Source organism: Salmo salar, chromosome 13 (genome assembly GCF_965601325.2).
Source record: "Salmo salar chromosome 13, fSalSal1, whole genome shotgun sequence".
Classification (NCBI taxonomy): domain Eukaryota; kingdom Metazoa; phylum Chordata; class Actinopteri; order Salmoniformes; family Salmonidae; genus Salmo; species Salmo salar.
In genome coordinates, this window is record NC_138303.1 from 66,324,530 (window position 1) to 66,349,068 (window position 24,539).

Here is a 24,539-nt window from a genome sequence, read left to right on the forward strand (position 1 = left end):
CCACTGTTCTACACACGGTCACACCCACTGTTCTACACACGGTCACACCCACTGTTCTACACACGGTCACACCCACTGTTCTACACACGGTTACACCCACTGTTCTACACACGGTTACACCCACTGTTCTACACACGGTTACACCCACTGTTCTACACAGTTACGCCCACCACTTATGGTTGAGAAGGATCAGGCTGAATTTGGAGCTGCTCTGGTCTGCCCTTGCAATGTTCTCGTAATCTTTATCAAGAGGGTGGAGTTTGCCTGGCGTGTTGGACAAATCTCCATTAAAGGTTCTCTTACATCCTGGAATAGGCCTATGTTTTATCTGAACGCTCTTTTTCACGTGGCCACTTTTTTCAGTAGTGCGTTATCACACAATGCAACATTTTAGTTTTAAATAAAATTCCTTGAGTATAATTGATTAAGCCATAGTTATGAAACATCTCTGTGAAATGTATTTGGATTTAATGTTGACTCTGAACTGTGACTGTTAATCGATTTAAAACGTCTCTCTTAAATTGCATTCCAATATTCCAAATCAAAGTGCATACTGTAACAGAACCTATAGCAAGTGAGGTTGGAAATGTACCAGTGTCCATCTAACACATTTTTGGTCCCGCTTTATTTGAAGTGCATCTTACGAAGGCTTCATAAAACCTTATAGGCTTCAAAAGCACTACATAGATGCTTCACAAATCATCTATAACTGTATATAATACTCTCTAAAGAATCACAATTTATTTGTTCACGTATTAATCCTTTATCGAGCATGAAAAACGGTTATAGATTAACTGTAACTGATTTATGTAGTGCTTAGAAAGCCTATACAAATGCTTTATAAAGCCTTCATAAGATACACTTCAATAAAGCGGGACCACATTTTTTAAAGAACCTTCAGAATCTCCTTTAGATAGATAAGATAGCCTCTTCAGTTTTCCATATACGTAAGATAGCCTCTTTGAAGCGTTAAACTCCAGATAGAAAGCAACACGTTTGGCACCATTTGCAATCATCTCGTCAACCTATTTAACATCAACATGTCCCACAAATGGTGTTGCCTGTTTGTCACCTCACTCGAATATTGATTTCATAAGAAACTCTGTCCATCAACTCTCTCCCATCTTACCTCTGTGAACGAGGGCAATGGACATGGGCATTTCCTATTTTGTTACTTCGGTCTTTGTTTTCCTTGTGTAATGATTGGGAAAGTGAATGCAAATTAAATGTGCACTCATAAGTACCTTCAAGGATCAAAAAGAGAGATCCTCCTGAGGGATTGTCAGAAATAGATTGGGAATTAATTTGCTCTCATTCAGTATTTTCCCTTAAATGTCCACCCCACACCACTGACACGTGGATGACTTAATAGCTTAATTGTATTTAATCACTCAAATGTCAGTGAAAATGTGTTATTTTTTATTTCTCAATTATGACAAGAACAGACCCCAAAAGAGGGCAAATGTATTTCTGACCATGTTGGTTATTTTTTTCTATAGTTTTTGATAAGATACTTTATTTCTCTAATGTACATTTTCAATGGCAGGTTGATAGATTGCTTAATCAGGTGATTTGTTGATGAATGGATTACATGACTTGCCTGACTCCTGTCAAACTCAAGTAAGACTCATGTCATGTGGGCTCATGATCTTTTAAGTGAGATTAAAGTCACTGTTATGGATGTCTAAATTATCAGTGTGTTCGATGCATCACTGTTTGCATTGTGAGCAGGCTCCATGGAAAATTTCCGCGCTCAGAACAGGTGTCTCTGAAAACACACACAATCAATGTTTGGGGCCCATTTTCAAGCACATGCTTTGCAAAAAGGCAATTCAAGTCACATGAATATGGACTCATAAAAACACTTTCAGATCTAATGGTGTGTAAAGGGGTATTTCACCACTTTTAAACTAATCCATTATCTCCCGCACCATACCACTACATATGCAAAAAATACTATTTTTTAACGTTATGTAGTTAAAAAAGGTAAGAAAAAATGTCCTACGAAATTTCAGTGATTTTCAAGAACAGTAACGACTTTCCACCCAGGGGGAGGTTGTTTGCCCACTCTCTATGTAGTCGTGACTCTCATCATTTTTGATAATGACTGATTTAAATTAAGACCCAGCATAATTGGTTGTGGAGATTGAACCCACAACCACCTGGGCTGTAATATGTGAGGAGTGTTACTACTCAGATACACAATATTTCAATTCTTAATTGTTATTATTGATGATTGTTGATCGTAGTTATTCAGCACCGGTTTCTCTAGAGATTATTTGGTGAGGTGGTGACCTGGCATACTGACATGGCATACTGAATTGTCTCACTGCTCATTCCAAACATTGTCTTTAAGTAGCTGGGGATTTTGGAAGTGCCGGTTAGCTCCCAACACTCTCCCTGTCTGTGACACACAAAGCTATTCACTTCTCTCTCGCACACACACTCCTGGGCACACACACACTTACATTTACGGTTGTGGTCCCTCAGACGCACATTTTCTCTTTCACTCCACAGCTTGCACGCACATGCACACGCACACACACTTAGGTATTTTCTGCAATATCTCTCTCTTTCTACCCTTTCTCTCACACACACGGCAGAGCCTCCTTCCTGCTGACAGATGGATGGGGACTAATAGCATAATTAAGTAACCGCACCGGCGGTTCCTGTTTACTGCTCGGTTGCTAAGCAGTGACATCAGCTGATCCCTCCTCCTTCCTCACTAATACCTCCCTCCCTCCCTCCCTTACACACACACACACACACACACACCACACACACACACACACACACACACACACACACACACACACACACACAGCTGCAGATAGGGTGTAGAGGTAGAGGGAGAGAGGGATGTAGAGAGAGAGAGCACTGTAGAGAGTGCAGGCAGGCAAGCAGCAGTGTGTGTTAGGCAGACCGACAGCATGGTTAGAGCTTGCAGGGTGGACCAGCCACGGCTCTCCATGTAGCCCAGTGCAGCGCAGGCTAGAAGGGGGGAGTCCGAGGCGCCACCAGGACCTACTCATCTCACTCACAGCCAGGAGCTCTCTCTCCACTGGGGCTACAGGCTTTTTCTTTAGGGATAGACTTCAGAGGAACAACTTAAAAAGAGAAAAACATTCCATAAAAATGTTGTCTGGCTGGCTTTGGTGTTATTAGTTTACTTTTCGAGAAGCCTTTTTTTGTGTTTTGTGAGGCAGCTGGGGAATTGTTATTGTTTTGACTGGGTCTTGACTGGGCTGGGTGGGAGCTCCAAGGGATCGCATGCATGACACAACGCAAAGGCGAGAAGACCACCATCAGCATCCAGGAGCACATGGCCATTGATGTGTGCCCTGGCCCCATCCAGCCCATCAAGCAGATCTCTGACTACTTCCCCCGCTACCCGCGGGGTCTCCCCCCCACAGTACCCCCCGCACTCATCCGGGCTAGCTCGCTGCGCTCCTCCTCGGCCAGCCACAACTCTGGGGATGACCCGGCATGCTCCCACACCGATGACGACCCGGGCCGGGCCTTTGGCGGCGCTGCAGCAACCGGCAAGAAGGAGGAGGAGCCGGACATAGAAGGCTATGACTCTGACGACTCAAGTGAGTAGAGACAATTTCTCTCTCGTTTTTGTCCTCTTCTTCTTCCTTCGGTCCTTTCTTCAATGTCTGGTTGCCGAGTAACCGTCAGGTGTGGCTGAGTCTTTTTTACCTCTTCCTTTTCTCCCACTCTCTCCTCCTTTTTCTTCTATAGTACCTGTGGTTGCCGAGGGCCGGTGTGTCTGTGCGTCTTCCTCTCTGTGGCGTAGCTAACTCTCTGACTGTTGAGAGCCAACTGTTGCTGTCGCAGAGCGGCTGTTGCTTCCCCTTCCTGCTTGCAACATTACACTCATACACTCCTACACTATAGACTCCCGTTGTACCATAAGCACAGGTCTTTTTTTTATACCAGCATAAGAAGTGATGTGATTATGCATGTGATGATTAAAGGCTGGGCTCATATCCCTGTTTTGTGCCGAGGCTTCTCAGCTGGGTGATTCATGCATTCTCTGACTAGCTTTAAATTAGCAGGCAGGATATATGCAGTGGGCTCCGGTCGGATTTGTGGGCGTGCTGTTGAGTCTCGGCAAGAGGGCTGTTTACATCCACACGCGAGCAGCCGGCCAAACAGCGAGGCTGGCAGGCTCCTGTTGTGTGTGTCTGTGTGCTTCTGCATGTGACACGTATGAGCTATTAGTATATGTGCGTGCACGCACGTGCAAGCTACTGCTGTCTGTGTGCGAGACGTGCGTGCATCTGCTCCAGTCTGGTCACTGTTGTCGCCGGCCAAGGCAATGCACGTTCTTTGACAAGTACATTTCTTTATTTCTTGTGTCTTACAGTGAGTGGTTGTCGTGGCACCTACTGCTGGCATGCTCTATTAGCAAAACCCTTATAAGAGCACTGATCACTATTGACAACGTTAAACAGAAGCTTCCCTGTTGATGACTGTGCGGGCTGATGTGTGAGTGTCACCTAAGCATGTCACTCTTACAGCATTTTGCAATGGTCTCCAGATCAGTTTTCAATTTCTTCCAATTTCTCTCCAATGGGTGCCAATGGGCCTTTTCAACGCTATAGTGAATACAGGTTAGTGTGACAGCAGGGCAGTCCACTAAAGGTTTAATCCATACAAAGTGAAGTGCTCTGTTGGAACGCAGAGGTCTTAGGGCTGCCCTGCCTATCCTATAATCCTGCACCGGATTGGGGGATGGAATGGCAATGCCACAGAGTGGGTGGAATAGACCAGTTTTGACAGATGTTGAACTATGCCCTTGTGGAACAGTGCAAAGCTCTCTTATGGAGAGGAGACAGGAACATGAAGTTGCGCTCAATTTGAAAGTAGCCCTGATTTGAAGTGGAGTCAAGCCCTTCTTCAACTGTTATATAATGGTTTACATTGTCGAGGACAAAATAATTTGTACATTTACAGTATGGCGAAAACAACTAGGGCTAGTTGTGTTTATAAGTGCAATAGTGAGTGTAGGTTGGATACAGACTCTAAAGCAATGCCAGGTCCAAGTACCTTTGACAAAACACTAGATAGGCAACCAGTAGTATTGGTATGGTATGTGGTATTGCGGTAGGAGGAGGACGTTTCAAGGTAGGAGGTATTGCAGCTGAGATCATATGCTTTAGTCTGTTGCTGTATGCATTTGGAACCATTAGATCTGTCTTGGACAGAATGGTAGAAACCTATCAGTGCTCCATCATGGCCAACAGTGGGATAGAGGTTATAATCTATTGCTAATATTATATACCTCATCTACTGCTGTACGAACTTGGAACAATTCAATCTTACTGTCTTGGACAGAATGGAGAAATGTATTAGCCTGTGCTACTACTTCATCCCGAGTGCACTGGGCCAGAACACTTGTGTTGAAGCAGACGTTTTCTAGCCACAATCCTCCTGGGCACCGTTTTACTGAGGAAGCATAAGGAAGCACACATTAGCAACATGGAGGAGCAAATTAATTGTAATCAAGCTGTGTGTTGTGTGATATGTGCAGTACAAATAGGGCAATTAGAAAGACACATTTGCAGCAACATGTGATTGGCTCAGAAACCCACAATGAAGGAGTCATACGATACGTCTTACAAGAAACTGGACTACCTCGGATAATGAAGGTAGGAGGTAGTTGAAATGCAGAAGGTGTGTTTCTTTTGGCAAGATGTTGCCCTTGATGCTTTCTCACTTCAATATTTAACTGTCTCACCACCACCGCTTATAAACTTAGCAAAAAAAGAAACGTCCTCTCACTGTCAACTGCGTTTGTGTAAATATTTGTATGAACATAAGATTCAACAACAGACTGAATAAGTTCCTCAGACATGTGACTAACAGAAATGGAATAATGTGTCCCTGAACAAAGGAGGGGTCAAAATCAAAAGTAACAGTCAGTATCTGGTGTGGCCACCAGCTGCATTAAGTACTGCAGTGCATCTCCTCCTCATGGACTGCACCAGATTTGCCAGTTCTTGCTGTGAGATGTTACCCCACTCTTCCACCAAGGCACCTGCAAGTTGCCAGACATTTCTGGGGAGAATAGCCCTAGCCCTCACCCTCCAATCCATCAGGCTCCAGACGTGCTCAATGGGATTGAGATCCAGGCTCTTCGCTGGCCATGGCAGAACACTGACATTCCCGGATTTTTACGAGTTATCTATGAAAGACAGGGTCCTGAAAAAAAGGAACCCTTCTTTTTTTGCTGAGTTTATTATAGGTTAAATTCGATTCGACCAACCAACATCAATTGGGAAGCCAAGGTAACAAACAGGCAACTACAGTCATGCACTGAGTATTGTCTATAATTAAAGTCCTCCACAATGCTGTCAAAATCTTATATTGAGTCATCATCTGGCATTTGTGCTGTCACCAACCTATTCGGGAGCAACTCACTTCCAGTATTGTGTCTAAAGACGTCCAACATGCTTCCCAGCCGAAACAGTTCGGAATAATTTGTGCATGTATTGTGATGACATTTTGAAGTTTTAGTTCGTTTTGGACTTCATTAAGTGGGTTTTCAGCTGTTCGGGCACACAAATACATTTCTCGAGGCCAGCCGAAGTTCGGGAGCTGATGTGTACGCCCCTTCATCCGTGATTGGTCAACTGTAGGGATTTGTTTTGCTCTGACATGCACTGTCAACTGTGGGACCTTATATAAACAGGTGTGTGCCTTTCTAAATCATGTCCAATCAAAAGGGATTATCCGTAGAGCTCCGAGACAGGATTGTGTCGAGGCACAGATCTGGGGAAGGGTATCAAAAAATATCTGCAACATTGAAGGTCCCCAAGAACACAGTGGCCTCCATCATTCTTAAATAGAAGCAGTTTGGACCCACCCTGACACTTACTAGAGCTGGTCACCTGGCCAAACTGAGCAATCGGGGGAGAAGGGCCTTGGTCAGGGAGGTGACCAAGAACCCGAAGTGTACTCTGAAAGAGTTCCAGAGTTCCTCTGTGGAGATGGTAGAACCTTCCAGAAGGACAACCATCTCTGCAGCACTCCACCAATCAGGCTTTTATGGCAGAGAGGCTCGATGGAAGCCATTCCTCAGGAAAAGGCACATGACAGCTCACTTGGAGTTCATGAGAAACTTTCAGACCATGAGAAACAAGATTCTCTGGTCTGATGAAACCAAGATTTAACTCTTTGGCCTGTCGTCTGGAGGAAACCTGGCACCATCCCTAAGGTGAAGCATGGTGGTGGCGGCATCATGCTGTGTTTTTCAGCAGCAATGACTGGGAGACTATTCAGGATTGAGGAAGATGAAATTAGCAAAATATAGAGAGACATTTGATGAAAACCTGCTCCAGAGCACTCAGGTCCTTAGACTTGGGCGAAGGTTTACCTTCCAAAAGGACAACAACCCTATGCACACATCCAAGACGAAGCAGGAGTGGTTTTGGGACTCTCTGAATCCCAGCCCGGACTTGAACCTGATCGAACATCTCTGGAGAGACCTGAATTATTTTTTTTATTTTTTTAAATGTATATATATGCTAAATGCCAGTCATGTTTGACAAATATAATGTACGATCATTAATATTAATGTCTAAAGGCTTCGATTTTGTCAACATACTCGAGACACTGTTTTGTTCAGATAGGAGACAAAAGACCAGTGCCTGATGCTCACTGCGACATCACCAACCTTAACATTTGAGTGAAGGCATTGAGCATTTTGATACCATTTAACCATAAGTTATAATTTTTTTCAAACCTGGACATTTAAAAAATATATATTTGGCATTATTTCAAAGTAGTCTAGTCAAATTCCAACCATAGGAATGTTGAGGGAATTATTTTATTAACACTTCTTCATGTGCCATTGAAATCAGTGGGTAATATTTCTCATGCCAACTTTCTTTAGTTTTCCAGCAGCCAAAGCCACAATCCTAGTCATATTGGCAACCCATGCTCTTTCAACATTTAAAAAATGATGTTCCTTTCTGTCAAATCAAACCTCTCGCATTTGTAGTGTGCTTTTGAGTACGTTTTTTTCCCACTAATTGCATTTTGGAAAATGTGCAGCCTACTGCTGTGTGCGTTGCTGCGCTTATAATGTGAAGAAATAATAGTTTGTCAACATTTTAAGTTAAACGTAGATTATTATTTTTCACATTTAGCAGATGCTCTTATCCAGAGCGACTTACAGGAACAATTATGGTTATGTGCCTTGCTCAAGAGCACGTCAGCAGATTTTTCTCCTAGTCAGCTCAAGGATTCGAACCAGCACCCTTTTGGTTACTGGCCCAACGCTCTTAAACACTTTGTACTTGCATCAGCCTCATTGCTTTAACATTTTTTTTTCATATACAATAGTTCTATGAATTTGGGATCTTTCCTCCCACAACTTTCTGTTCCAGCGTCTGTTTGGAAGATATTCCTCGTACAGAATGACAAGCTGACCAATAGAATATGTCAACTTTTATACTATGGGGGGGTAGTAGAATGACATAGGCTAGTGCTTTTGCTTGGCGTTAATCATCTAGTTGGCTGAGGAAAAGTACGTCTGGACGGTTCTTCTAACATCTTCAATGTGCACCCCGGAATTGACGCGTGCCGTTCTTTCCCCCGATGTCTCTTTCTTCACTTGTATTTTGGAGCTGCCAGGCCTGTGATAAGGAGGCGACCAGAGAGCCATGTGAGTGAAAGATGCTTCAGAGCACGGCGATTGGCCGTAGGGAGAAAGTCATTATAATTATTATATTCAGCCCGAGGGCACAATGGCCACTTTGGCCGCAGGGCATGGATTTGTTTTCTTCTCGGCATTACAGCAACACAAGCGGGCATTGAAGGCCTGCTGCCCGGTTAAATTAGGGAAATTCGAGGCCTGCGCCCGGTTAAATTGTGTTTGAGAGCATTTTTTTTTACTCTAAATTGTTAAATGAGTGAGAAATAGATGTCATTGTTGCAATAGTTTGTGAGTGGGCAACATATACTATCATCTTAAATTTACATGTTGAATTATTTCGGCAAATAAACTTTTATATTAGCTAATTTCCCTAATATGGACAGTTTGTTACTACTGTACCTTACCAGGTTGCATTTTCACCCCATAAAATTGAGTGGAATTACACCATCTTTTTACCCCAGATTGCTGATTTTAGTATAAAGGTTTACAGTCATCACGATGACATAAGAATGATTGCTTTAAACAGATGAATATCTTTGGTTTTGTACCATTGATTTTGTGTGCGCATGACTCTGTAAAAGTAGCTGGCAACACACCAATATACGGATTTGACAGTCAAACTAACACTTAAATAACAGCCAACCTTTGTCACTGTTGATATCCTATGCCATGTTGTGATTTGTTGAAGTTAACTTATAGAAAAAGTGGTTTGTTCCCTTTTACATGATGGCAGCCTTCTGAAATCAATATCCGACATTCCAAATGACAGCCTTCTACAAGTTCTCATCTAACCAACCATGTGTAGGTTATTCCAAATTTCCGTGTTGGCTTTGAATAGTGTTAGTTTAAACAGCACTACACCCAAATGTATGCCCCCCCCATACTATTTATTTCAGCGTGATACCGATGGAAATTATTAACAAAAAAAGTGTTGCATTACACTTACCGATTTGGCGACCCACTTTAATCAAAATGCAACACTTTAAAATGTAGCTGTCTTCTAGAAATTGATGTACACATTTTTCCCAGATTCCGTGTGTTTTTTGAGCTTTGTAAATGTTTTTATAGGACGTACAACCTTAGCTCCCCCTTCATGCGTAATTGAATATATATATATATATATATATATATATAAATACTTATTTCCCTCATTAAAATGCAAATCAATTTATACAATTTCTGACATGCGTTTTTCTGGATATTTCTGTTGTTATTCTGCCTCTCACTGTTCAAATAAACCTACCATTAAAATTATAGACTGATCCTTTCTTTGTCAGTGGGCAAACGTACAAAATCAGCAGAGGATCAAATACTTTTTCCCCCCACTGTACACAGGCAGTTAGGAAAGCTAAGGCTAGCTTTTTCAAACAGAAATTTGCATCCTGTAGTACAAATTCAAAAAAGTTCTGGGACACTGTAAAGTCCATGGAGGATAAGAGCACCTCCTCCCAGATGCCCACTGCTCTGAGGCTAGGAAACACTGTTACCACCGATAAATACACTTTAATTGAGAATTTCAATAAGTATTTCTCTACGGCTGGCCATGCTTTCCACCTGGCTACCCCTACCCCGGTCAACTGCCCGGCACCCTCCACAGCAACCCGCCCAAGCCCCCACCATTTCTCCTTCACCCAAATCGAGATAGCTGATGTTCTGAAAGAGCTGCAAAATCTGGACCCCTACAAATCAGCCGGGCTAGACAATCTGACCATCTCTTTCTAAAATTATCTGCCGAATTTGTTGCAACCCCTATTACTAGCCTGTTCAACCTCTCTTTCGTATCGTCTGAGATTCCCAAAGATTGGAAAACTTCTGCGGTCATCCCCCTCTTCAAATGAGGTGACACTCTTGACCCAAACTGCTACAGACCTATATCTATCCTACCCTGTCTTTCTAAGGTCTTCGAAAGCCAAGTTAATAAACAGATTACCGACCATTTCGAATCCCACCGTACCTTCTCCGCTATGCAATCTGGATTCAGAGCTGGTCATGGGTGCACCTCAGCCACGCTCAAGGTCCTAAACGATATCATAACCATCGATAAGAGACATTACTGTGCAGCCGTATTCATCGACCTGGCCAAGGCTTTCAACTCTGTCAATCACCACATTCTTATTGGCAGACTCGACAGCCTTGGTTCCTCAAATGATTGCCTCGCCTGGTTTACCAACTACTTATCTTATAGAGTTCAGTGTGTCAAATCGGAGGGCCTGTTGTCCGGACCTCTATGGGGGTGCCACAGGGTTCAATTCTCGGGCCGACTCTTTTCTCTGTATACATCAATGATGTCGCTCTTGCTGCTGGTGATTCTCTGATCCACCTCTACGCAGATGACACCATTCTGTATACTTCTGGCCCCTCTTTGTACACTGTGTTAACTAACCTCCAGACGAGCTTCAATCCCATACAACTCTCCTTCCTGTGGCCTCCAACTGCTCTTAAATGCAAGTAAAACTAAATGCATGCTATTCAATCGATCCCTGCCCGCCTGTCCAGCATCACTACTCTGGATGGCTTAGACTTAGAATATGTGGACAACTACAAATACCTAGGTGTCTGGGTAGACTGTAAACTCTCCTTCCAGACTCACATTAAGCATCTCCAATCCAAAATTAAATCTAGAATCGGCTTCCTTTATTGCAATCAAAGCATCCTTCACTCATGCTGCCAAACATACCCTCATAAAACTGACCATTCTTCCGATCCTCGACTTCGGCGATGTCATCTATAAAATAGCATCCAACACTCTACTCAACAATTTGGATGCAGTCTATCACAGTGCCATCCGTTTTGTCACCAAAGCCCCATACGCTACCCACCACTGCGACATGTATGCTCTCGTTGGTTGGCCCTCGCTTCATACTCTTCGCCAAACCCACTGCCTACAGGTTATCTACAAGTCTGCTAGGTAAAGCCCAGCCTTATCTCAGCTCACTGGTCACCATAGCAGCACCCACTCGTAGCACACGCTCCAGCAAGTATATCTCACTGGTCACCCCCAAAGCCAATTCCTCCTTTGGTCGCCTTTCCTTCCAGTTCTCTGCTGCCAATGACCGGAACGAACTGCAAAAATCACTGAAGCTGGAGACTCATATCTCCCTCACTAGCATTAAGCACCAACTGTCAGAGCAGCTCACAGATCACTGCACCTGTACATAGCCCATCTGTAAACAGCCCATCTATCTACCTCATCCCCAAACTGTATTTATTTATTTTCTTGCTCCTTTGCACCCCAGTATCTCTACTCGCACATTCATCTTCTGCACATCTACCATTCCAGTGTTTAATTGCTATATTGTAATTACTTCTCCACCATGGCCTATTTATTGCCTTATCTCCCTTATCTTACCTCATTTGCACTCACTCTAGATAGACTTTTCGTTTTCTTTTTTTTACTGTATTATTGACTGTATGTTTTCTTTATTCCATGTGTAACTCTGTTGTTGTATGTGTCGAATTGCTATGCTTTATCTTGGCCAGGTCGCAGTTGCAAATGAGAACTTGTTCTCAACTAGCCTACCTGGCTAAATAAAGGTGAAATAAAAATAAAATAATTTCAACATGATCATTTATGAGTGATTGACAAAACAGTGTAGCGTTTCTCTTTCTGTTTTGGTGACCCCGTATCAAACTGTGCATTCTGAAATGTAGCTGACTGTGTTCAGCAGGTTGTCCTCTATCCAGTGATGTAAAAATATCTCTGGTTTTAACAGCACATTCCACCCATGTGCAGTTTATAAGGTAAAAAAAAAATACAAGTAATATGATCGCTATTGTCGCACATGTATGTGTAGAGAGTACTGTGTAGAGAGTACATTTTATGTTTAGGTTTTCAAAATAACACAAACTGTTTATGTATAATGTTTATGCAATTTAAAACTGTGTTTTGACATTGGGCTATTTATCAAAATGTCTTGTAAACAGGAAGCAGCAAAATTTTCAATTTACATTTTAGGAATATAAGTTGAACTTTAAACATTAATTTCCAATTGTTTTGTACATAATTAGTAAAAACTGCTGAACAAGTCCAAAAATTGTGATTGATTTATTTTGATGATATACCAGAAATCACCAAAACGGGTTTGCACGGCCTACAATTATACTGTGCGTCTCTGGTTCTTGTCCTGTGTTTGTTAAGGACAGCACAACACCATGGTAGGAATGGAATCGGACTGAGACCACACATTTAGAGCGAACCACGGTGTGTTGTTTAGTGTGCTCCCAAGTGCAGATAGTTGTGTTAGTTTGGACTGGTGTGAACACTAAGGGGGGAAACACGCCAGAGTTCGGAAAAAACTCTCCAAACCAATTTGGTGTGAAAGACCCCTAAGAGACCACATTGTAGAATAGATTGACACAGTAGAACAGCAGCAGCATGATTTAGCTAGTGTTTGTAGCTATTGTAGCTGTTCATGTGGATTGCATTGAGTGAGAGGCCAAAGGAAAGAGGGCAGTATATCCCTATAGGGTTAAGGCCGGGAATGGAACTCTTCATTACAGAACTGTACAGTATTTATGCAAATGGTGGATGAGTCATACTGTACACTAATGCAATTTCCTCCTCAAGGCTTAGCTGGGGAAGTTATTGAGAGGTGAGATGGTAAATTAAGAGCATCAAGACTTGCTTATTGTTATAGCCAGATAAGAAGTAGATCAACATACAGATGTAGACCGAACTGTTCAAGCAGCCAGTCTAAGAATAGATATAAAAAGTTATACATTCAAGGAAAAACCATAGACTAGGATTTGCTTAGAACAGTGTCTTATGTCAGATCTCTTTGGCATGGGAAGAGGGGATTAAGTGTCTGCTGCTTGTTTGTGACTTCAGCGCTGCAATCTATCCTAAATTGGGCTGATGTGTCTCGGGAGACTCAATCTAATATTTGTGTTGTCTCCCCCCTGATGTTGGCAACCTTCTCCCCAGGCACCCAATCATCCAGGGAGATCTCTCTCTTTTACTCTTTCCCTCCCTCCCTCTCTATCTCCACTATATATCTCTGGCTAATCTACAGTTGAAGTCGGAAGTTTACATACACCTTAGCCAAATACATTTAAACTCAGTTTTTCACAATTCCTGACATTTAATTGGAGTAAAAATTCCCTGTCTTAGGTCAGTTAGGATCACCACTTCATTTTAAGAATGGGAAATGTCAGAATAAAAGTAGAGACAATTATTTATTTCATCTTTTATTTATTTCATCACATTCCCAGTGGGTCAGAAGTTTACATACACTCAATTAGTATTTGTTAGCGTTGCCTTTAAATTGTTTAACTTGGGTCAAACGTTTTGGGTAGCCTTCCACAAGCTTCCCACAATAAGTTGGGTGAATTTTGGCCCATTCCTCCTGACAGAGCTGGTGTAACTGAGTCAGATTTCTAGGCCTCCTTGCTCACAGACGCTTTTTCAGTTCTGCCCACAAATTTTCAATAGGATTGAGGTCAGGGCTTTGTGATGGCCAGTCTAGTACCTTGACTTTGCTGTCCTCAAGTCATTTTGCCACAACTTTAAAGTTTGCTTGAGGTCATTGTCCATTGGAACACCCAATTGTGCAACCTAGCTTTAATCTTCCTGACTGATGTCTTGAGATGTTGCTTCAATATATCCACATAATTTTCCTACCTCATGATGCCATCTATTTTGTGAAGTGCACCAGACCCTCCTGCAGCAAAGCACCCCCACAACATGATGCTGCTACCCCCATGCTTCACGGTTGGGATGGTGTTATTCGGCATGCAAGCCTCCCCCTTTTTCCTCCAAACATAACGATGATCATTATGGCCAAACAGTTCTATTTTTGTTTCATCAGACCAGAGGACATTTCTCCAAAAAGTACAATCTTTGTCCCCATGTGCAGTTGCAAACCGTAGTCTGGCTTTTTTATGGCGTTTTTGGAGCAGTGGCTTCTTCCTTGCTGAGCGGCATTTCAAGTTATGTCGATATTGGACTTGTTTTACTGTGGATATAGATACTTTTGTACCTGTTTCCTCCAGCATCTTCACAAGGTCCTTTGCTGTTGTTCTGGGATTGATTTGCACTTTTTGCACCAAAGTACGTTCATCTCAAGGAGACAGAACGCGTCTCCTTCCTGAGCAGTATGACAGCTGCGTGGTCTCATGGTGTTTATACTTGTGTGCTATTGTTTGTACAGATGAACATGGTACCTTCAGGCATTTGGAAATTGCTCCCAAGGATGAACCAGACTGGTGGAGGTCTTGGCTGATTTCTTTTGATTTTCCCATGATGTCAAGCAAAGAGGCACTGAGTTTGAAGGTAGGCCTTGAAATACATCCACAGGTACACCTCCAATTGACTCAAATTATGTCAATTAGCCTATCAGAAACTTCTAAAGCCATGACATCATTTTCGGGAATTGTCCAAGCTGTTTAAAGGCACAGTCAACATAGTGTATGTAAACTTCTGACCCACTGGAATTGTGATACAGTGAATTATAAGTGAAATAATCTGTCTGTAAACAATTGTTGGAAAAATGCACAAAGTAGATGTCCTAACCGACTTGCCAAAACGATAGTTTGTTAACAAGAAATTTGTGGAGTGGTTGAAAAAATTAGTTTTAATGACTCCAACCTAAGTGTTTGTAATCTTCCGACTTCAACTATACATTAAGATATGGGAGGGACGTTAACATTTTGACTCATCCTAGAATTTACTCTAAAATGATAAGTGCATCACCCACATCCCCTCCACCCACCAACCCTTTGTTTCCCCACTGTTAGTTTTTACTCTCTTTATTTAGAACCGAACGGACAACTAGGAAAAGCTCAAACCAAGTTGAATCACCCACTGGGTCAAACAACTGCAAATATGTGTCCACAAGTACATAGACCAGTGTCTTGACTTTAAGATGGAACTGACAGAGATGGTCACCTTGCTTCAGGTCCTTAGGAAACTATGAAGTTAGTTGTTTTTTTAATGTATTATTTCTTACCTTGTTAGCCCAGAAAATCTCAAGTGTTATTACATACAGCCTGGAAGAACTATTGGATATAAAAGTGATGTCAACTTACCAACATTACGACCAGGAATACGTCTTTCCCGAAGCGGATCCTTTGTTTGGACCTCCAGCCTGGACATGGGATCTTATCCCAGAGGCCGACCCAAAACAACGCGGTTGCCGCAGGAGAGGCAGACGGAGTGGCCTACTGGTAAGACTCAGAAGGCGAGCACACCATCCACCGCTTCTGAGCATATTACTCGCCAATGTCCAATCTCTAGATAACAAGGTGGACAAAATTAGGGCACGAGTTGCCTTCCAGAGAGACATCAGAGATTGTAACATTGTCTGTTTCACAGAAACATGGATCACTCGGGATATGTTGTCGGAGTCAGTACAGCCACCCGACAGAAACAAACATCTCTCTGGTAAGAAGAAGGGCGGGGTGTATGCCTTATGATTAACGACTCATGGTTTGGTCACAACAACATACAGGAACTCAAGTCCTTTTGTTCACCTGACCTATAATTACTTACAATCAAATGCTGACCACATTATCTTCCTAGAGAATTCTCTTTGATTATAGTCACAGCCGTGTATATCCCCCCAAGCAGATACCTTGTCGGCCCTGGAAGAACTTCACTGGACTCTTTGAAACCATACATCCTGAGGCTGCATTTATTGTAGTTGGGGATTTTAACAAAGCTAACCTGAGAACAAGACTTCCTAAATTCTATCAGCATATCAAATGCGCGACACGAGCTGGTTGCATTCTGGATCATTGCTACTCTAACATCTGTGATGCATACAAAGCCCTCCCCCGCCCTGCCTTTGGCAAATCTGACAATGACTCAATTTTGTTGCTCCCAGCCTATAAACAGAAATTTAAACAGGAAACGCCCGTGCTCAGGTCTATCCAACACTGGATAGTACTAGGCGGTGATACAGCCCGACAGGATGCTATCAATTGTGCATCTGTAAAATTTTGTGATGGTTTTAGGTGCCAAGCCAAATTTCTTCAGCCTCCTGAGATTGAAGAGGCGCAGCTGCGCCGCCTCACCACACTGTCTGTGTGGGTGGACCATTTCAGTTTGTCAGTGATGTGTGCGCCGAGGAACTTGAAGCTTTCCACCTTCTCCACTGCGGTCCCGTTGATGTGGATAGGGGGGTGCTCCCTCTGCTGTTTCCTAAAGTTCACAATCAGATCCTTTGTTTTGACGTTGAGTGAGAGGTTATTTTCCTGGCACCACACTCCCAGAGCCCTCACCTCCTCCCTGTAGGCTGTCTCATCATTGTTGGTAATCAAGCCTACTACTGTCATCTGCAAACTTGATGATTGAGTTGGAGGTGTGCGTGGCCACGCAGTCACGTGTGAAAAAGGGAGAACAGGAGGGGGCTAAGCATGCCCCCTTGTGGGGCCACAGTGTTGAGGATCAGCAAGGTGGAGGTGTTGTTTTCTATCTTCACCACCTGGGGGTGGCCCGTCAGGAAGTCCAGGACCTAGTTGCACAGGTCAGGGTTCAGACCCAGGGCCTCAAGCTTAATGATGAGCTTAGAGGGTACTATGGTGTTGAATGCTGAGCTATAGTCAATGAACAGCATTCTTACATAAGTATTCCTCTTGTGCAGATGAGATAGGGTAGTGTGCAGTGCGATGGCTATTAAATCATCTGTGGATCTATTGGGGCAGTAAACAAATTGAAGTGGGTCTAGGGTATCAGCTAAGGTAGAGGTCATATGATCCTTGACTAGTCTCTCAAAGCCCTTCATGATGACAGAAGTGAGTGCTACGGGGCAATAGTCATTTAGTTCAGTTACCTTTTCTTTCTTGGGTACAGGAACAATGGTGGCCATCTTGAAGCATGTGGGGACAGCAGACTGGGATAGGGAGAGATTAAATATGTCCGTAAACACTCCAGCCAGCTGGACTGCACATGCTCTGAGGACCTGGCTAGGGATGCCGTCTGGGCCGGCAGCCTTGTGAAGGTTAACACGCTTAAAATGTCTTACTCACGTCGGCCACGGAGAAGGAGAGGGTGCACATGGAGCAGATGGAGGGAGTGCAAGGCTGAGAGAGAGATGTGGAAGGTGAGATGGATATAAAGAGCAATAGGTGGAAGATGGAGAGATATGGAAGAAGGGAGAGAGATGGAGCTACTTAAGGAGGGAAAGATAAAGATAGGATAAGAAAACATAGGGACTCGAGAGCAGAAAAATGAGACAGCAGTAGAAATGGAGATAAAGAAAGGATGGAGGGTGAGATATGGAGGACGGAATAAAAGGTGTTTGAGAGAAAAGGAGATACAAAATAAGGTAGTAAGGATGGGAGAGCAATAGAAGGAGAGAGCAAGGGTGAGAAAAGAAAGCAAGAGACAGTGATGGAGAGAAAGGGGAAGGGGAGCATGGCAAAATCTTATTTGCTTTGCCAAAACCATTTAAGTTCTTATCCAAATCGCTTCAGAATTTAGCCCTGCCTTCATAATGCACCATATGCACTCAGTCTTTTCAATCAATGCAGTACAGTATGTACAAAGAGCCATGTCGCTTCCCGGGCCCAGTACAATAGGGCAGTCGTTCCCAAACTGTGGGTCGGGAGCCACTTGTGGATTACGGCAGAGGTCTGGTGGGTCGCGGGATCAAATTTTTTGTGATTTTGTGATTTTTATACATTTTCGGCATGGAAAAATACTTTCAGTGTAAACTTAAACAACTAAAACCAAATAGAATGTGTGTAGAAAAGATAATGGACCAACATTTTTTTATAATAGTCTCGAATCTTTGAGAACTTCAGAGACAATCAGTCACCCATTGTTTTTGTTATGTTTTTTTGTGTAAGAACACAGCATTAGCCATGTCAAAATGAGTAGAATTGCAGGACATTTGTTAAAATCTGCAGCATTTTCTCTCTGCCCCATGGAAAAATGTATAGAATTGCAGAAACATTTTGCTTTAAACGGCAACATTTTATTTCAGCTCCATGACAAAATGTGTATATTAGCTATAAAAAGACAAAATATTCTCTCCACGGCCAAGATTGTATTTTTTTTACTTATTCTTTGATCTGTGTATGTTTTTTCACCGTATGTTTTTCGCGACTGAAAATACATCAATTGGTGGGTCACGAAGCAAAACAGTTTGGGAACCCCTGCTATAGGGAGCAGTCTCAGGTGAGAGAGGGATTTGAGCAGCCAGGGACATCCTATTAGGACTCTTATCTGCCAGCTGTCATCTGAGTTTTAGTTTTAGCCATGACAAGACTATGGGACATTTTCTGTGTTGCACTTCGATTTTTTAGTATCCATGGTAGCTGAGAAAATGCCCTTTATAGATGAGTAATATTTCTTCTCTTGTTAGTTGATATATTTTTTAAAAATTATTATTTACATCTACTTCTTTGCATCTGACCTTTCAAAGCCACATAGTAATATTTCGATTTAATATTTTTTATTTAACCTTTATTTAACTAGACAAGTCAGATAAGAACAAATTCTTATTTACAATGACGGCCTACCGGGGAACAGTGGGTTTAACTGCCTTATTCAGGGGCAGAACGACAGATTTTTACCTTGTTAGCTCAGGGATTTGATCCAGCAATCTTTTGGTTACTGGCCCAATGCTTTAACCACTAGGCTACCTGCCGCCACCAAATAAATGAATTATGATTAATAAAAGTTAGGAAGCTACTATTTGTTCCAGTAAAAAAAAAGAATAAAAACAATCTTATACAATACATAGATTTTTGCTATTTCAGAGCCCCAAACTGAAAGCACTTGATTTTTTGAGAGGGAGGGAGAAAGTTGTGCATTTTGAGAACAATGCCAGGGATGGTGGAGCCAACCAGGCTCTTTGGCGAGTAGCCATATTTAGACAATCTCTCAGGAACTTTCGTACGAATATCCCTACTTTTCTTGCTCTTTGGAAAGTAATAAAACGCTTGTTTACAGTGTTAGAATACATCACTAAACATACTGTATTTGGAGTGCATAAAACTGCAAATACAGTGCCTTGCAAAAGTATTCACCCCCCCTTTGCGTTTTTCCTATTTTGTTGCATTACAACCTGTAATTTAAATGGATTTTTATTTGGATTTCATGTAATGGACATACACAAAATAGTCCAAATTAGTGAAGTGAAATGAAAAAAATTACTTGTTTAATTTCTTTTTTTTTTTTTTACGGAAAGGTTGTGCGTGCATATGCATTCACCCCCTTTACTATGAAGCCCCTAAATAAGGTCTAGTGCAACCAATTACCTTCAGAAGTCACATAATTTGTTAAATAAAGTCCACCTGTGTGCAATCTAAGTGCCACATGATCTGTCACATGATCTCAGTATAAATACACCTGTTCTGAAAGGCCCCAGAGTCTGCAACACCACTAAGCAAGTGCAACCACCAAGCAAGCAGCACTATGAAGACCAAGGAGCTCTCCAAACAGGTCAGGGATAAAGTTGTGGAGAAGTACAGATCAGGGTTGGGTTATAAAGAAATATCAGAAAGTTTGAACATCCCACGGAGCACCATTAAATCCATTATTAAAAAATGGAAAAATATGGCACCACAACAAACCTGCCAAGAGATGGATGCCCACCAAAACTCACGGACCAGGCAAGGAGGGCATTAATCAGAGAGGGAACAAAGAGACCCAAGGTAACCCTGAAGGAGCTGCAAAGCTCTACAGTGGAGATTGGAGTATCTGTCCAGTCCACACTCCACAGAGCTGGGCTTTACGGAAGAGTGGCCAGAAATAAATAAGCAAACATGTTTGGTGTTCACCAAAAGGCATGCGGCAGACTCGCCAAACATATGGAAGAAGGTACTCTGGTCAAATGAGACTAAAATTGAACTTTTGGCGCAAACCCAACACAAAATAGGAAAAATGCTAAGGGGGTGAATACTTTTGCAAGGCACTGTAGGTCCAACCACTTGGCAGCCAGGCCCACCCTAGGAAGGTGTTCTTAATTGTACACTCAGTGTATAGGGTGAAAGTAGAGCACAATATAGGGTTCCAATTGGGAACCCTACATGTCGTTTTCCCGTATTAACTTGTGAAGCATGGTGGTGGCAGCATCATACGGTGGGGATGTTTTTCATCGGCAGGGACTGGGAAACTGGTCAGAATTGGAGGAATTATGGATGGCGCTAAATACAGGGAAATTCTTGAGGGAAACCTGTTTCAGTCTTCCAGAGATTTGAGACTTACAGCAGGACAATGACCCTAAGCATACTGCTAAAGCAACACTCGAGTGGTTTAAGGGGAAACATTTAAATGTCTTGGAATGGCCTAGTCAAAGCCCAGACCTCAATCCAATTGAGAATCTGTGGTATGACTTAAAGAGAGCTGTACATTAGCAGAACCCATCCAACTTGAAGGAGCTGGAGCAGTTTTGCCTTACAGAATGGGAAAAAAATCCCATTGGCTAGATGTGCCAAACTTATAGAGACATGCCCCAAGAGACTTGGTGGCTCTACAAAGGTGGCTCTAGAAAGTATTGACTTTTGGGGGTGTGAATAGTTATGCACGCTCAAGTTTTCAGTTTTTTTTGTCTTATTTCTTGTTTTTTCACAATAAAACATATTTTGCAACTTCAAAGTGGTAGGCATGTTGTGTAAATCAAGTGATAAAAATCTATTTTAATTCCAGGTTATAAGGCAACAAAATAGTAAAAATGCCAAGGGGTGAATACTTTCGCAAGCCACTGTAGGCCACTTTCAGTAACTCAGACACATAAATGGTGCTCAGTGTGCTTATGGAGTTAAAGCACCTGGATTCACATTCACGGTACCTCACACAACATTTTCCCTCTCTGCTCTTCCAAATTTATTTTCAATCATAAATTGTTACGTCCTGTCAAATCCTACTGATCACATCCTTTTACATCTTTTACATCAAGACAACAAACATAAACTGTCTGCTCGTTCATCAGGGCTGCATGTCACAGAAAATCTTCCTCAATTTAAAACTTTCAATGCGATTTAATGTTGTGACCTTAACCACTGGGTAATGATACATTATGTAGCCTACGGTATTTTTCTCCGCCCGCAGCACCCCTACTTCCCGCAGCTATGCGCACACACACCCTCCCTCTTCATTTCCAATCATCACAGCACTCGTAAACCCTAATCCCTCTAACATGCTGACTAGAACTGGCATGCGCGTGCGTCCGCCATCGTGCGCATGTTGATTTTGTCAATCCACACCAAAAGCAATCAGGACATGCAGGGTGAAATATCAAAATGAACTCTGAACCAACTATATTAATTTGGGGGCAGGTCGAAACACATGAAACGTTCAAGGACATTTAGCTATCTAGCTTGCTGTTGTATGCTAATTTGTCTTGGAATATAAGCAGTGGGTTGTTATTTTACCCTAAATGCACAAGGTCATTTTTTTCTGGATCTTTGTTGAATTTTGAGTCACACAAAATCGTGTGTTCTCTACTCTGACAATTAATCCACAGATAAACGGGGAAACCGAGTTTGTTTCTAGTAATCTCTCCTTCTTCATCTTCTGTGGACTTTATATGGCGGTTGGCAACCAACTTTAACGTGCCTTACCGCTTTACCAACTGGACTGGAGTGTGGACCTCAGTTCATCTTTCAATCACCCACATGGGTATATGCTCCTAAAAAACAATGAGGAGGTGGGAGTGGTGGGACTTGCAGTGCTTCATGCGTCAAAAATAGAACCAAGTTCTGTTTTAGCGTCTGGCTACACAGATGTTCGTTGATGCGTGCGAACAGTTTGGATGAAATGATTAAATAACATGTATGTGTACATGTGCTCGCGCACACAACACGGGCGGTGTGGTCAGCTTGTAATAGTTGGGATCTGAGGTTGGATGGTTGGTACTACAAACACTGTTTTCAGAGTGGCACGGTGTGTTGTGATGTGGGGTGCATCTCCCGCTGCGGAAGGATCAGTCCCACTCCACTGTATCTGTGTCTGATTACTGTTATCAGGTATTAGGGATAGACACCTGCCACACTCAAGGGCTTCTCCCTCAAGTGTTACCCAGCATGAGGGGCTGAACCATAGAATTACATTCAGTAGTACAGTATAGAAAAGACAGGAATCTACCCCTTAGAAGTCTCATGTGGCCCAATATTATTGGGATGCAAGTGTATGTTGCTTTGTGTGTGCATGATGCATAGAACACTGGAACATATTGTGGTAGTCTAAAATTGGTTGAACACTGCAAATTAATCCAATAAGTATGACTGTCATTACCATTATCCTAAAAGGACTTACAGCCCACAATATAGGCATTCTTACAATGTAAAAGCTTTGAGAATCATCCCGGATTGTGGACAGCGCCCGGAATCGTAGCTCCATGTTAGACAATATCACATCAAATTGTATTCGTCACATGCGCCAAATACAACAGGTGTAGACCTTACAGTGAAATGCTTACTTACAAGCCCTTAACCAACAATGCAGTTTTAAGAAAAATATATATATATGGGAACTATGCGAACATCACTAGCAAAATGCAAAGACAAATCTATGTGATAAAAGTGTCCGTGAGAGGTGACATCTTCCGAAATGAATCTATATTCAATGTAACTGAGTCATCACTATCTAATTCACTGAATTGCTATGATGTGAAATGTATATGCTATTGTGTCAGAGGACTCCCATGAACCCTCTATATTCATAACATTAGTGGAGCGTTTACCAGATGCTGTCTCTCTGACTCGACCCAGTCGCCCAGTCTGCCTTTTCACACCAATTAGTTATCCATCTCACTTTCTCTCTCTCCCTCACTTATTTTTCCCCCCTTATCTCCCTCTACCCCTGCTTCTCTCTCTTTCTCACTTCCCACTCCTTTCTCTCTCCTTTATATCTCTCCCACTATGTCCATCTATTCTTCCTCTGCTCCGTCCTCCCCTCCCTCCCTCGCTCTCCCAAAGGGGAGAGATATAAAGGAGAGAATTAAACACGGAAGGGCTTCTCCGCCCGGCAGTCGCATGCCACGCAGCATCAAGCGACATCTGTCTGAGCACGACAGAATTTGAGGCATTTTACCAAGAGAGGAGACCTGGGCCTGAGGCTCAAGGATTGGAGTTAAGATAACCACTAGCGTTGGTTGTTGTACACTCGTCTATAGTTAGATAATGGGGTTATCACCGAAACTAAACAGTGTTGTGTAAGAACATTGTCCGATTTGGGTCATTTTCCAGCGAGGCTTTCATTGTTGTGATTCCCTACCATGTTGTGAGGGGAGTAGAGTGTTGGCTGAGTCATTGTAGCTCAGGAGGACCCAAGCTCTAGATGATAAAGTGGATTTGTCTACTCACAACAGATACTCGTGACAATTCGCTGCAGTGGAGCCCAGTCCTAATCTGAAATTGGACTTTATCATTTCTCCATCTTTTACATAATTGGATTTGGCCTCTGAAGGGTTAAACGGTTTGCATCCTCATGGTTTAAAGCCTGTCTGAGCGATTCCGAGTGGGAATCCAAGGACAAGGAGCGCAGGAAAAGTGTAATCTTTTGGCAGCATTTAACCCGTGTGCCAGCTGCTATCCGGTGTTGTCGTCATTAAGAAGAATGCCAAGCCGGAAATGGGAATGCTGCCTGGTATTCAGAAGACGGCGCAGGTCACACCCATGCAGGCACATACGCAAAGGCACACAAACACACCTAACGCCTTTACAGGCACAGGAACAAGGCTTGTGTGCCACCTGCTCTTTCCAAAGTTGAGCAGATCACACCTAAAATCACAAATCAAATAAGTCACACAAACACACGGCTTGTGCCTTCACAGACGGAGGGGTTTGTCCTTTCTCCCTTTCACTGATGATGATGTTACACTAACCCGGCCCGCTGAGTAGGATTATAGCATTGTGTAATGTGTCAAACGTTAAACATTACCAGTGTAGGGCTTTTATCGCTCTTGTTTTAACCTGGCCTTCT

At 42.7% G+C, this 24,539-nt stretch overlaps 1 protein-coding gene across 4 annotated transcripts in view; it reads left to right on the plus strand.

Annotated features, from left to right (window-relative positions):
* Nucleotides 1-24,539, plus strand: part of LOC106567559 (double C2-like domain-containing protein beta) — a 367,378-nt gene that overhangs the window by 207,528 nt on the left and 135,311 nt on the right. For 2 of the 4 annotated variants that reach the window (XM_045693460.2, XM_082960276.1), the window contains one exon: nt 3,414-3,593. The exons of 1 other annotated variant lie outside the window; for it this stretch is intronic. In XM_045693460.2, coding sequence (XP_045549416.1) covers nt 3,414-3,593 — 180 coding nt within the window. Of the gene's footprint in view, nt 1-2,861; nt 3,594-24,539 lie in introns of those variants that run through there. One more of the 4 variants, XM_014137019.3, reaches the window with a different exon arrangement.